At 44.6% G+C, this 12,850-nt stretch overlaps 1 protein-coding gene across 1 annotated transcript in view; it reads left to right on the top strand.

Annotated features, from left to right (window-relative positions):
* The window catches only part of WDFY2 (WD repeat and FYVE domain containing 2), a 69,455-nt gene that overhangs the window by 22,657 nt on the left and 33,948 nt on the right, over positions 1-12,850 (top strand). The window contains exon 3 of the mRNA XM_066593534.1: positions 5,401-5,474. Coding sequence (XP_066449631.1) covers positions 5,401-5,474 — 74 coding nt within the window. The remainder of the gene's footprint in view (positions 1-5,400; positions 5,475-12,850) is intronic.

The following is a 12,850-nucleotide window of genomic DNA, read 5'->3' as shown; positions in this document are numbered from 1 at the left end:
TATATGGAACTCTTAAGCGGGTTGTCCACTTATAAGCAAGATATTTTTATTGGCTCCCACTCACCCACACCAAGCTACTTTGCAATATACATAGATTTTGAAATCTGTCTGGTTCTTCTGAACTGGCCCCGGTCATGTGATCCATCCATTCTGCAATTTTCTGACTTCTACTGGCTTCGCGTTATTATTTGAGTTCCCAGCTTCTGGTCTGAGTTGGAAACAGTGCATCTGCAAGTGCGTCACACAGAGGGACCACCATTACTTGTGGTAGTACAGAGGTGGTACGATTGTTATGGAGGCATAGAAGGACCACTATTACTTGTGGTAGCACAGAGGTACTATTGTTATTGAGGCACAGAAGGGCCACTATTACTTGTAGTAGCACAGAGGTACTATTGTTACAGAAGCACAGAAGGACCACCATTACTTGTGGTAGCACAGAGGTACTATTGTTATGGAGGCACAGAAGGACCACCATTACTTGTGGTAGCACAGAGGTACTATTGTTATGGAGGCACAGAAGGACCACCATTACTTGTGGTAGCACAGAGGTACTATTGTTATGGAGGCACAGAAGGACCACCATTACTTGTGGTAGCACAGAGGTACTATTGTTATGGAGGCACAGAAGGACCACCATTACTTGTGGTAGCACAGAGGTACTATTGTTATGGAGGCACAGAAGGACCACCATTACTTGTGGTAGCACAGAGGTACTATTGTTATGGAGGCACAGAAGGACCACCATTACTTGTGGTAGCACAGAGGTACTATTGTTATGGAGGCACAGAAGGACCACTATTACTTGTGGTAGCACAGAGGTACTATTGTTCTGGAGGCACAGAAGGGCCACTATTACTTGTAGTAGCACAGAGGTACTATTGTTACGGAAGCACAGAAGGACCACCATTACTTGTGGTAGCACAGAGGTACTATTGTTATGGAGGCACAGAAGGACCACCATTACTTCTGGGAAGGCACAAAAGATAACTATTACCTTGGTGAGGGACCACTGCTACTTTGTTGGGCAATATTTCCTTTTTGGGGACACAAATGGGGTTTGACACTTGGGCACAAATTGGGTATTATTACTGTGTGAGAACACAAATTGAGGCACTATTGCTGTAGGGCACAAAGAGGGCATTTTAACTTTGTGGGGGTGACGACAAAGCATTGTAACTGTGCAGGAACACAAAGGGGCCAGTTGTCTTTGTCTGGACCCAGAAGGGTATTACTCCTGTGTGGTGGACTGAATTGTTGAATCTAAGCCTGTTGTGTTTTTAATAGTTTTATAGGTACCCCAACTCCGGCGTGTATAGTTTTGGTGGGTCTGGGAAAGAGCTTGGTCTCGAGGCTCGTCTCCTGATCTTTTAGGACCGTAGCAACAATCCTCGCTCACTTCAGAGACTCTGCAATGTATCTGGGGGGGAAATGGGTGGACATTCTAAAGCTTGCTCTGGGGCTCAGTCAGTACTAGGTGTTCGCTATGAAGAATCGTGTTGAGAAACAATGAAGAGATTACATATAGACAATGACATAAATAACAGCAGTGTAGAAGTCCCCAACTTTTGGCGTGGTATCGTCTACTATTTTGTGTGTAATAGACAGTTTTTGGTAAGATTCCACCCGCCACATAGTGTGCTGCGTACTTGGGTTCAGTCCCCCATTGCTCTCCGTTTATGACTGCGGCCCGACATTGAAAAGTCATCAATACCAAAAACCATGTGACTGCTGCAGCCAATCGCCACATCACATCAGCTTGTTTTGCCCAGGATAACCCACCTAACCTTTAAAAAGTCAGTTGTTTATTCAAATAATTTAAAGTCTAAGTCGACTAAATTTGATGCCCATTTTAATGCCAAAAACCACTTGGAGCTGAGCTGAACTCGTTTTAAGTTCAATGCGGGTGATCGGCCTCTGTATGCTCGCAGTATGAGAACGTTGACTCTTTCAAATGCCAGTTATCTATTCAAATCAGCAAAAACTGGCTGCCTGCCCACTTTGATGCCAGCTTTCCTGCCCAGAACCAGTTTGGGCCAGGTTATATTCCATTGCATTTGATATGGGGCATCACCCTCTATATGCTGTGTTAGATTAGTTACCCAAACTCATTTAACCCTTTAACATCATCAGTTACTTAGTCAAATCAGCAAAAAGTGCCTGCCCACTTTAGTGCCAAAACCACTTTTGAGCCAAACGGAACTCAATTCTATTTGATGCAGGGCATCACCTTCTGTTTGTTGGCACTGTTAGATCAGTGGCGCAAAGCCATTTAACCCTTTGAAAACACCAGTTACTTATTCATGTCAGCCAAAAGTGGCGGTCTGCCCACTTTGATGCCAGCTTTCATGGCCAGAACCACTCTTGTTGTGGGGCATCATCCTCTGTATGCTGACTGCGTTAGATCATTTAAGCCTTTGAATAACAATTTTTCTGTGCCCACATTAATGCCCATTTTTGTGCCTCTTTAAATTTTTCATGACCCTTTCAGCTGGGTTGCCCTCAGGGCGCCGCACTGCAATATAATTGATTATTAAAATAAGTCCTCTTCATTAATGCCCAAGGACAAAACAAAAAGGCATTTATTGAGAATCAGAAAACTGCTGAATAAGAAACCAGCTAAGCATCATGAGGCACATGGAGGGCTGCACTCTGCGCCAACCTCGGTCTTGGCACTTGCACAGGGCTAGTAGAATGAAGAAAGAAAAATATATGCCAATGTTCTTCTTTTTTTTTTTTTTTTTCTCCCTTGGTAGAAGGTAGTGTAGTAGTAATTAAAATCTTTAATCATTAATCAATCTAATTCATGGACATTCCTTATTCTCCTATCAAGTGCAGTATGCAGATTTAGATGTTAGATTTTAAATTCCCTTATCAGTCAGTAATAAGTAATCAATCCTAATATGGAACCGCCCTCGGAGAATCGATCGCCCCATAACTTGGCTCTAAGGGATTGTACACCTAGCAGTACTTTTTGTATGGGCTTCTGTGTTGGTCCATAGACTGCGCTATAGGCTCCAGCATTAGAACACGCCAGCATTGTTTCCCCTAATGTATCTAATCTCTACGAAGTTGCTGCATGCATTTGCATGGGATGATTATCGTCCAAATTCCTGTGGCCCAGGTGCGTAAAGGCTTCTGCTCTGGTGGACTTGGCATGTCACACATTACCTGGTCTAACATTAACCTAAATTGCTGCTATGTATTACCACATCTCCCTTGCCACTACTGCTGCAGGTGAAGTGGTGTAAGTAGCATCTAGCTACACAATTAAAGTCTTGGGCCTGGGTCTTTTTACACAGGGCTTGTCAACTAAAGAGCGACATGAACCAATATTTTCTGCACGCTTATTTTTATTAAAGGGAACCTGTCTCTTCTTGTAAGCGCCATAAACTAAGCTATGGTGCTTATAGGACAGGGAACACAGAGTCTGTAAGAGTGTGTGTGGGGTTTTTTTTTTTTTTCTTTTTTTTTTTTTTACCGGGCTCCCAATTCCCATGCTGTCATTGGTGGCAGTTGGTGCCCGGTCAGTAAAGGCCCATTTACACACACAGATAATCTTTCAAAAGATTGAAAGATGCGAAACGATCCCTGATAAAGTACTAATAGGCACTAATTGCCATTAGTACTTTATTAGCTTCATTTGCATGCAAATGAGCTTCTGGGAGCTGTTGCAGAACTCAGCAGGAGCTCTGTAATTAGCTCCATTGTTCAGCCACGGGCTCCCCGTGGAGAATTCAGCTCTATGGACACCAGACACAGCCTGCGGTCCTGCTTATCAGCTGTTCTGCTGAACGACTGTTTTCAAGCAGAACTAAAAACCGTCATTCGGCAGAAAACTGAAAGATGGGCACATTTAGACACAACGATTATCGCTCAAAAGACGGCTTTTAAGCGCTAATCGTTGTGTCTAAATGGGTCTTTAGTCTGACACTTTTCTGCAGCCTGTGCGTAAGCACCTCCGCTGTTCTATTTGGGAGTGTGCGCGTACAGCCTACAGAAAAGGGTCAGAGCACCAATTTCCACTGGTGACAGCATGGGAACGGGAAGCCTGGTAAGTAGGCAAAAAACAAACCTCCCCGGACTCCATGTTCTGTAACCATCATAACTTGGTTTGTTACTTAATATATTGTTTTTACCACTGATGCAGATGAGTAGATTAGATTTAAGAATACAGTATGAGACAAATTTTATGCTCTTCATAGTTTTCAGACAACTTCTGGTAATATTGACATCTGCTGTGATTGATTTGCACTTTTGATAGCTCTTTATTTACCTAAAATGCCTTTTTTTTTTTAAACTCTAAAGTGTGTTGACCACTAGGACTCTCCCTCCTTTCTAATTTTCTGGCCACTGCTGTTAAGTGAAATCTGTCACCAGTAACAGTGATAGCAGGAACTAAAGGAGGGTAATGATTTATGCTGCCCATAGAAGCCTATTGAGAGGGGAGAGGAAAAGGGGGAGAGACTTGCACAAATGTGGCTGCTGGAGATAATTATGAGTAATTTTCAGCTACTGGGATCACATCTACACTGCTCAGTCCTTCTAGTATCCTCCATTCTGATATTATTTCTGTGTGCACTACAGAGCATTAGGGAACAAATCTGCAGTTGTATCCATGTACAGTGTGTGCAAGCAGCATGCAAACAGTTTTTTTTTTTCTCTGTCGCTTCGAGTGAACTGAAAATTAGATTTACAGCCTGCAGAGGGGAAAACTGATGACAAATACAGGAAACAAGCCATGCCTTGGCAAGTAATGGTCTTATTTCTTATGTACACACACAGCAGCTTATTCTGAAAAGTCCTCTGAAGGTGCAGGTATGCTTTAAGTTTGTCTCTTCACATCCCTCTGATGGTGATACATAGTTTTAATAGGTGTCCTTGACCTGATTCAGGAACTCGGCGACCGTGATGTGTATCAACTGCCAGTCATACAGTCGTGTCCCTTCTGCCCAGGTTTCAGTAATGCTCTGACTTCTTTTGTGCTATTACTGCACAATAGTCTCTGTAGTTGCCAACAGCTGGGGAGCGACGTGTTGTTCCCAAGCCTTTGCCTCAGGAAAACTGCAATAACGTATACATGTAAAGGTTCATTTGAGCATGCAGATTTTATCATCCACTCTTGTGCGCCCGATCGTATGCTCCAGTACCGTACCTCTTTCCACCTCTAGTATTGCATATGGCATGCTTCATCATATTGATTCAATACGATGCCTCACAGACGCCATAGACTGCATAGTGTTTGTGGCACTGTAATAGGGGCTAGTAGGAACGCTATCCACTATATTACCCCAACAGTAAGAGAGGCAAACCTTGATGTATGAGAGATGGATGCATGTATGGAAATTAGCACTGGGTGTATGAACATTGCTAACATCATCACATGTTCATATCTTTCAGCTCCATGTTCATGCATGTCTTTTAACCCGGAAACCCGGAGGCTGTCTGTGGGGCTAGACAATGGTACAATCTCAGTAAGTATATTGTACATTTATGTTTTTCCATGGAAAGTGGACAGGCTTAAGGTGGTCATACACCTTTTTTAGATGTACGCTTATTATTCTGACAGCTATTGCCCCCCATATACGTTCACGCTTTGTTCATGCATACACTTGCCATTGATTAGCCCCATTATATGATAGTAGAGGCAGTCCACATGTGGATTCATGCCATATCTTATCATAAATCATAGAATGGTAGAGTTGGAAGGGACCTCCAGGGTCATCGGTTCCAACCTCCTGCTCCATGCAGAATTTACTCAATCATCCCAGACAGATATTTGTCCAGTCTTTGTTTTGAACACTTCCATTAAAGGAGAACTCACCACCTCCCGTGGCAACCTGTTCCACTCATTGATCACCCTCACTGTCAGAAAGTTAATTTGTCTCCTCCCTTTCAGTTTCATCTCATTGCTTCTAGTCTGTCCTTGTACAAATGAGAATAGGGCTGATCCCTCTGCACTGTGACAGCCCTTCAGATATTTGTAGACAGCTAATAAGTCTCCTCTCAGCCTTCTCTTTTGCAAGCTAAACATTCCCAGATCCTTTAACCCTTCCTCATAGGACATGATTTGCAGAGCGCTAACCATCTTGCTAACTCTTCGTTGAACTTGCTCCAGTTTGTCTGCCTTTTTTTTTTTAAAGTGGGGTGCCCAGAACCTAGCTTTGTGTCATCAGTAAATTTGATACGTTTTTTCCCCATCAATTCCCTTCTTCAGATCATTTATAAAAATGTTGATCATTTATGTATGGCAGAAATCAGAGTGTCTGTCTGCCGTAGATCCTCCTTAAAATACATGTCGAACTTATGGCCCTTTAGCACTGGCCGAGAATGTCACGGCAAGGCTGACTTGGGAAGGCCCCATACTTTGTGTATTAGCACACCTACTGTATAAATCTTATAGCGTCTCTTCATGCTTGGTTGTTGGCCATTAAAAGATATGTCTACAGGATGATTGTCTCTCTTACTATAAAGGGCAGACACAATAAGTGTGTTTTAGTCTGCAAAGACTGCATACAGTGACATAATGGGCTACACACTGTGCATGTGTGCAGTCTCTGATCAGTGTGATCTGAGGGGAGAGGGGATAAATCTATAGATCTAGCCAGGGCAATCTTTTGCCATTGCGCACTAGCTGTTCCCTATTGGGTAATATTTAAAGGGAACCTGTCACCAATCCACATGTATCATGTTATAGAGCAGGAGGAGCTGAGCAGATTGTATATAGTTTTCTGGGAAAAGATTCAGTCTAACGTGTATTTTATTCATTTCCATCTCTGCTTATTCTGAGCTCAGGAGTCCAGTAGGCGGATCACTGATTGGACCGCCCACTGGACCACTCGGCTCAGAATGAGCAGAGATGGCAATACAATACAAGTTCTACAGAATCCATCCCCACACATCAGTATATCCATCTGCTCATCTCCTCCTGCTCTAACATAATGCCTTCAGCTTGGACAGCGTGTTCCAGCTGACAGACTCCCTTTTATATTGTGCGGCCAACTGATGGCAAGTTGCCTAAAACATACATATACCTTGGGGAAAAAAAGAGATGGGACAAAGCCTGCAAGGAAGATTAGGTAGTTTTGCAAAGCATAATGGGTAATGAATGTCCTATACATCTTCTATCTCCATGGCATTCTGGCTGTTGTATGTCAATTCATTTAGGAATAAATCCACGTTACTTTTTCAATCGCCCTATACTGCACATATGGGGGCTTTTGGACATCCTCGGGGTCCAAGGCTCAGATGGACCTACACCCCCTATATGTATGTGTCTGTCTTCATAGGTGATGGCTTTAAAAGCGATAAAGCTTTGGATCCAGTGCCGTGTTCAGCCATATTTCTTAATTGTGCCAGCTCACTGTTGCATAATGATAGAGCAAAGCCTCACTATTACATTTCATTGCAATGTGTCAGCTTCCACTTGACCTAGAAACAACTATCTCATTACCCAGTGTAACTAGATGCCCTTGTACCACAGATTTCATCTCCACAATGCTGCGTTTGTTCCCACTCGGGTTTGTAATCTTGACATTAAGAACAGTGCTGTGAGCAGAGAAGTGTTTGGGCGCAATAAAGAGCCAGTCACCCGTGTGTGTAGATAGAAAGATAGAGAGATATAGAATTTTTTTTTTTTATTGTGTGTGTATGTATTAATATAATATAATTTTTTTTTTTATTTATTTTTTTAAATATTTTCTGACTAGTTCTACCTGTGAGAAATTCAGGTGATATTAAATATTCTTATAAAATACTCATATGAAAAGACCGAAAAAGTTTATTCTTGCAAGCTTTTAGAGCACAAAGTTTTCTCCTTTAGCCATGTTAACAAATGGAGTCTAGTAATCTAAGCGGAGGTTGCAGACAGCAGTCTGAATGGTTGTGCCTCTCCCCAGACTTTGTCCTGAATTTTCCCCCAAATTCCTCCTTGCGAGCGAACCTGCCCATACACACTGTTAATTGCGTATGCACTGCAGATCGCTTGCATCCATAGAGATCGATGGAGCTCATATGGGTGGAATGCACTCTAAAATAGAGCATGTAGTGTTTTGTTTTTTTTCTAATCTACTTGCGGAAGTCGCTAATTCCTACTTGCGCGTCTGAGCAAATCGGCAAAAGTCCATGCCTTTCAATGCCCGCACAGATAGCGATTTACGCAATCCTCAATTCAAATTCAGTCACGGGAAACTGGCTTTAATAGGGAAGGGTTAACTGTGAGGATTGCAACAGGTTATGGTACTGAGATCGCCCATCATCATTTACATTTTGGAAGAATGTATTTAATTAACCACTAAACGAGACCACAGACTATAAACGGGTTTTCATGAAAACAACCCCTTTTTTAAATTGAAAGGGTCCTGAAAATCAGCTGATCGCTGTTGGTCCGGTTTCTCTAACCCTGTTTTAATTAATGGTAAGCTGCATCTACCCGTACGTATCCCTTGCAGCAGCAAATTAATGACCCATCATGTAACGCCAAGCCCACCAGCGGGACGGGAGCCGCTTATTTTGCAGCTGTCTGCTGTGGTTTATAGATTGGGCATCCCACTTTATGATATATTTATGTCCTAGTAGGGTATATGGAAAGTTGAGTTTGAGATGACCCCCTTAAAGCATACCTAAGCTTTAAAAAATTTACAAAAGCAACCCAGGTTTTCATTGGCCATTGCTTTACTGCTGTCTGCACCCAGTTTGAGTTCTATCAATTCAGTTCTCCATGTATTTCTATTTTTCTGCTGCCCTTCTGTTTGCAATCCACTTACAAATCGGGGAAGGGGGAGAGTCCTAAGCAACCATTCTGCCAGTACTATACTGGCAGGGACGTCCTCTCCCATGCTTCCCATGCTCCCTTGCATAGCCTACTCCAATCGGCTTTAAAGTAGTATCTGAATGCCTGTCCCTCCTTTCATGCAGTAGCTGTGTCCCCATGTCTCTCTTACTAGAGAAGCCAAATGCCTAACGACAGGCAGTGGTTGATTTTCAGTAGTTACAGGAAAAAAATGAATGCAAGTATATCACAAGATTGATGACCCACACATGACACACACTGTTAAATGAGCAGAAGTTGTGTTAAAAGGTAGTTTCCATTTAAAAGATGATAGTTGGTAATTGAACTATTAGAAACCTAAATGTACAAAAAAAAACCTTTACCTTTTACTAGCTTTCGCTCTTGCTTTTGACAAGCTATAGGTCTGTGTTTCTCATCTCCAGTCCTCAGGGACCGCAACAGGTCATGTTTTCAGGACTTCCTCAGTATTGCACAGGTGATTATTGTCGGTGCCTCAGACATTGCCACAGGTGTTCTTACTATAGGACAGGGGTGTCAAGCTCATTTTCACCGAGGGCCACATCAGGCTTATGGTGATCCTCAAAGGGCCGATTGTAAGGCCGCCTGCAGACGGCTGGGTCGGAATTCTCGCAGCGGGACCCGACCAGAGCCCCTGCAGGGACCAGCGTGGCACTCACCTGCTCCCGCAGCTCCGGCTCTGTGATGTGTCGGCGCATGAGCAGAGCCAGCGGCCGGGGAGTGACATTCCTGTGCGGGCCTCTGCGAGCCCCGCACAGAAATAGAGCATGCCGCGATTTGTTTTCTGCGCGTGATTTCGCGTGGACGAATTGCGTCCGTCTGCATAGGATTGCGTTTTTCTAACGCAATCCTATGGCAGCTTCCATGGGCGGAAATTCGGCGAGAAATCCCGCCGCGGAATTTTCGCCCGTGTGCAGGGGGCCTAAGACAGTACAGTAAGGGCCTGTTCACACAAGCGTATTTGCGTACATAATATGCAGTGAATAGAAGCCATTGATTTCAATGAATCCATTCACATGATGTATATTATCACTAGAGATGAGCGAACGTACTCGGATAAGCACTACTCGTCCGAGTAATGTGCCTTATCCGAGTACCGCTGTACTCGTGCTGAAAGATTCGGGACGCGCTGCGGAGCGGGGAGCTGCAGGGGAGAGCGGGGAGGAACGGAGGGGAGATCTTTCTCTCCTTCTCTCCCGCCCGCTCTGCCCCGCTCCCCGCTGCGACTCACCTGTCAGCAGCGGAGCGCCCCGAATCTTTCAGCACGAGTACAGCGGTACTCGGATAAGGCACATTACTCGGACAAGTAGTGCTTATCCGAGTACGTTCGCTCATCTCTAATTATCACACAGCATGACCTATTTTGTTGTGTACTACGCACCACGATAGGCCATCGAAGTGAATGGGCCGCGCAAATGCGTAGGGAATGCGCAGGAAACCTGTGTATTAACTGCATATTTGCGCATCATTTCAGTGGGCCCATCTGCTTTCCTTTTTGCGTACTCAAATATACAGGCATAAGCGATTTCCGATTGCGCAAATGCGCTGCGTATTTGTGCAACTGAAATACAATTACACCCATGTGAACGAGCCCTAATAGTGACCGCTATAGTGGCCCCAGTAAAAAAAAAAAAAAAAACCCAGTGGCCAAATTAGTAGTAATAACCCCCTCAGTAGTAATGCCCCCATGGCAACATTAACCCCCTCAGTAATAAGCCCCCACCCCCCTCAGTAATTATAAGAAGCCCCCTCCCATTAGGAATAATAGTTCCCCCTCTAACCCATATACTTACCTCCTCCCTACTGTCAGCGCCGCTCCCCCTCTGCTCGCGCTGAGCCCAGATACACACTAACGTCAGTGTGGCGCCCGGAACTCTTCCTCCTGCAGAACAGATGAGCAGGGGACTTAGGGAAGGAGGATCCCAGCTGCACACTGACGTCCGTGTGCGCTGGGATCAGCGGTAACAGCGCGATTACCAGCGGGGAGCTGTGGCACCCCAGCTGGTAATCGCTGCACTGGTAACGGGCGTCGGCACGCCATGGGCCACATAATGAGGCAGCAGGCTGGATTCGGCCCGCGGGCCTTGTGTTTGACACGTGCTATAGGAGATCCTGAAATCATGACCTGTTGGTGGTCCCTGTGGACTGCAGTTGAGAAACACTGCTACAGGTGACAGTCATAAGCCAGGTGATCATCAAATCCAAAGACTTCTCAAGGGCAGTAATTATGATGATGTTGGTAATTTGTTACAACCTTGAGGGTAGTAGGGGCAAGTGTTAGAGTAAACCACGTGATGCCAACCTGACCTGCTGCAACATCCAATGGACTGTATGACCAGCAATTCTGCTGCCATTGGACATTACAGGTGGGTGGGGGTTTTGGCCACGTGCGTTAACCACAACGTGGGACCCTACCCTTGTATGCTTAGTGTATTCCTAGCAGGTCCTCCTAATGAAGTCTAGTTTTGGCCTGGAGGTTCTTTATATGCTAAACCTGGTGCTGTACAGATGGTATTCCTAACGCACCTCACGTTTCATGTCTTGTGTGTGCCTCAGTCCTAATTGGCCTGGCATATTGGGTCTGTATCCTCAAATTACCTCATTCCTGCTCTAATTTGTGTCTTTATTTAGCCATTTTCATTTTTTTCTTTCCCTGTGCTCTTGTCCTCATTAGCTTGGGACAATTACAGCTGACCTGAACAGAAGGAAAGACTGATTTAGCATTGATAAAATATAAGCTAGACATACCTTCTGTCAAACATCACAAATCCCAGCCGTTCATTCTACAGTAGTCCTTAAAAGCTTATTCCAATCCCATACAGTGATGGCTCATCACCAGGTTATACCATCACTTTGTAAGCAGATACCGTACAGCAAAGTGTGTAATTTATAGTGGGGAAACTTTATTCCATATAACTCACATCTCAGCTGCTGCAGAGGCTCTTTTTCCCAAGTTTTGTGTTCACCATTGATTTATGAAATGTGGATCCTGGTCAAATAGTGACTGCAGCAGCGGGAGTGTGCACAATGTTCTGCAGCAGCTGAGGTACAGGACACAAGACAGCTACCGAAGAACCTCTTTTAAAGGCGATTAAAAAAAAAATCCATTTATTACGGTATGTAGCTGGCCCACCAGTAAGATCCCTCCCCTAGAAGGAGTTGTTGGAATCAAATTAAACTTTTCTCTGTGTAATGTTGATATAAGTAAGTGATTACAATATCAGAGCAAAAGGAGAATCTATTGCAGAGAATTCAACACTTGAAGAGAGGCTCTAGTACCCTGTCGTGCCGCCACTAGCTTGGATACAAGATGTGATATGGGTGGGCATGGAGGCTCTAGTACCCTGTTTCACCGCTTCAAGCTTGGATATACGACATGATACGGGAGGGCATGGAAGCTCTAGTACCCTGTTGTACCGCCTCTAGCTTGGATACAAGATGTAATACGGGCGGGCATGGAGACTCTAGTACCCTGTTGTACCGCCTCTAGCTTGGATACAAGATGTAATATGGGCAGGCATAGAGGCTCTAGTACCCTGTTGGTCCGCCTCTAGCTTGGATACAAGATGGGATACGGGTGGGCATGGAGGCTCTAGTACCCTGTTGTACCACCTCTAGCTTGGATGCAAGATGTGATATGGGCGGGCATAGAGGCTCTAGTACCCTGTTGTACCGCCCTCTAGCTTGGATATAAGATGTGATACCAGCAGGCATGGAAGCTCTAGTACCCTGTTGTACCGCCTCTAGCTTGGATACAAGATGTGATATGGGCGGGCATGGAGGCTCTAGTATCCTGTTGTACCGCCCCTAGCTTGGATACAAGATGTGATAAGGGCGGGCATGGAGACTCTAGTATCCTGTTGTACCACACCTATCTTGGTTACAAGATGTGATACGGGAGGGCATGGAGGCTCTAGTACCCTGTTGTACCGCTTCTAGCTTGGATACAAGATGGGATACGGGTGGGCATGGAAGCTCTAGTACCCTGTTGTACCGCCTGTAGCTTGGATACAAGATGTGATGAGGGCGGACATGGAGACT

This window comes from Eleutherodactylus coqui, chromosome 1, assembly GCF_035609145.1.
Source record: "Eleutherodactylus coqui strain aEleCoq1 chromosome 1, aEleCoq1.hap1, whole genome shotgun sequence".
Classification (NCBI taxonomy): Eukaryota; Metazoa; Chordata; class Amphibia; order Anura; family Eleutherodactylidae; genus Eleutherodactylus; species Eleutherodactylus coqui.
The sequence above is the reverse complement of the archived record's forward strand: the minus strand, read 5'-3'. Positions and strand labels throughout refer to the sequence as shown.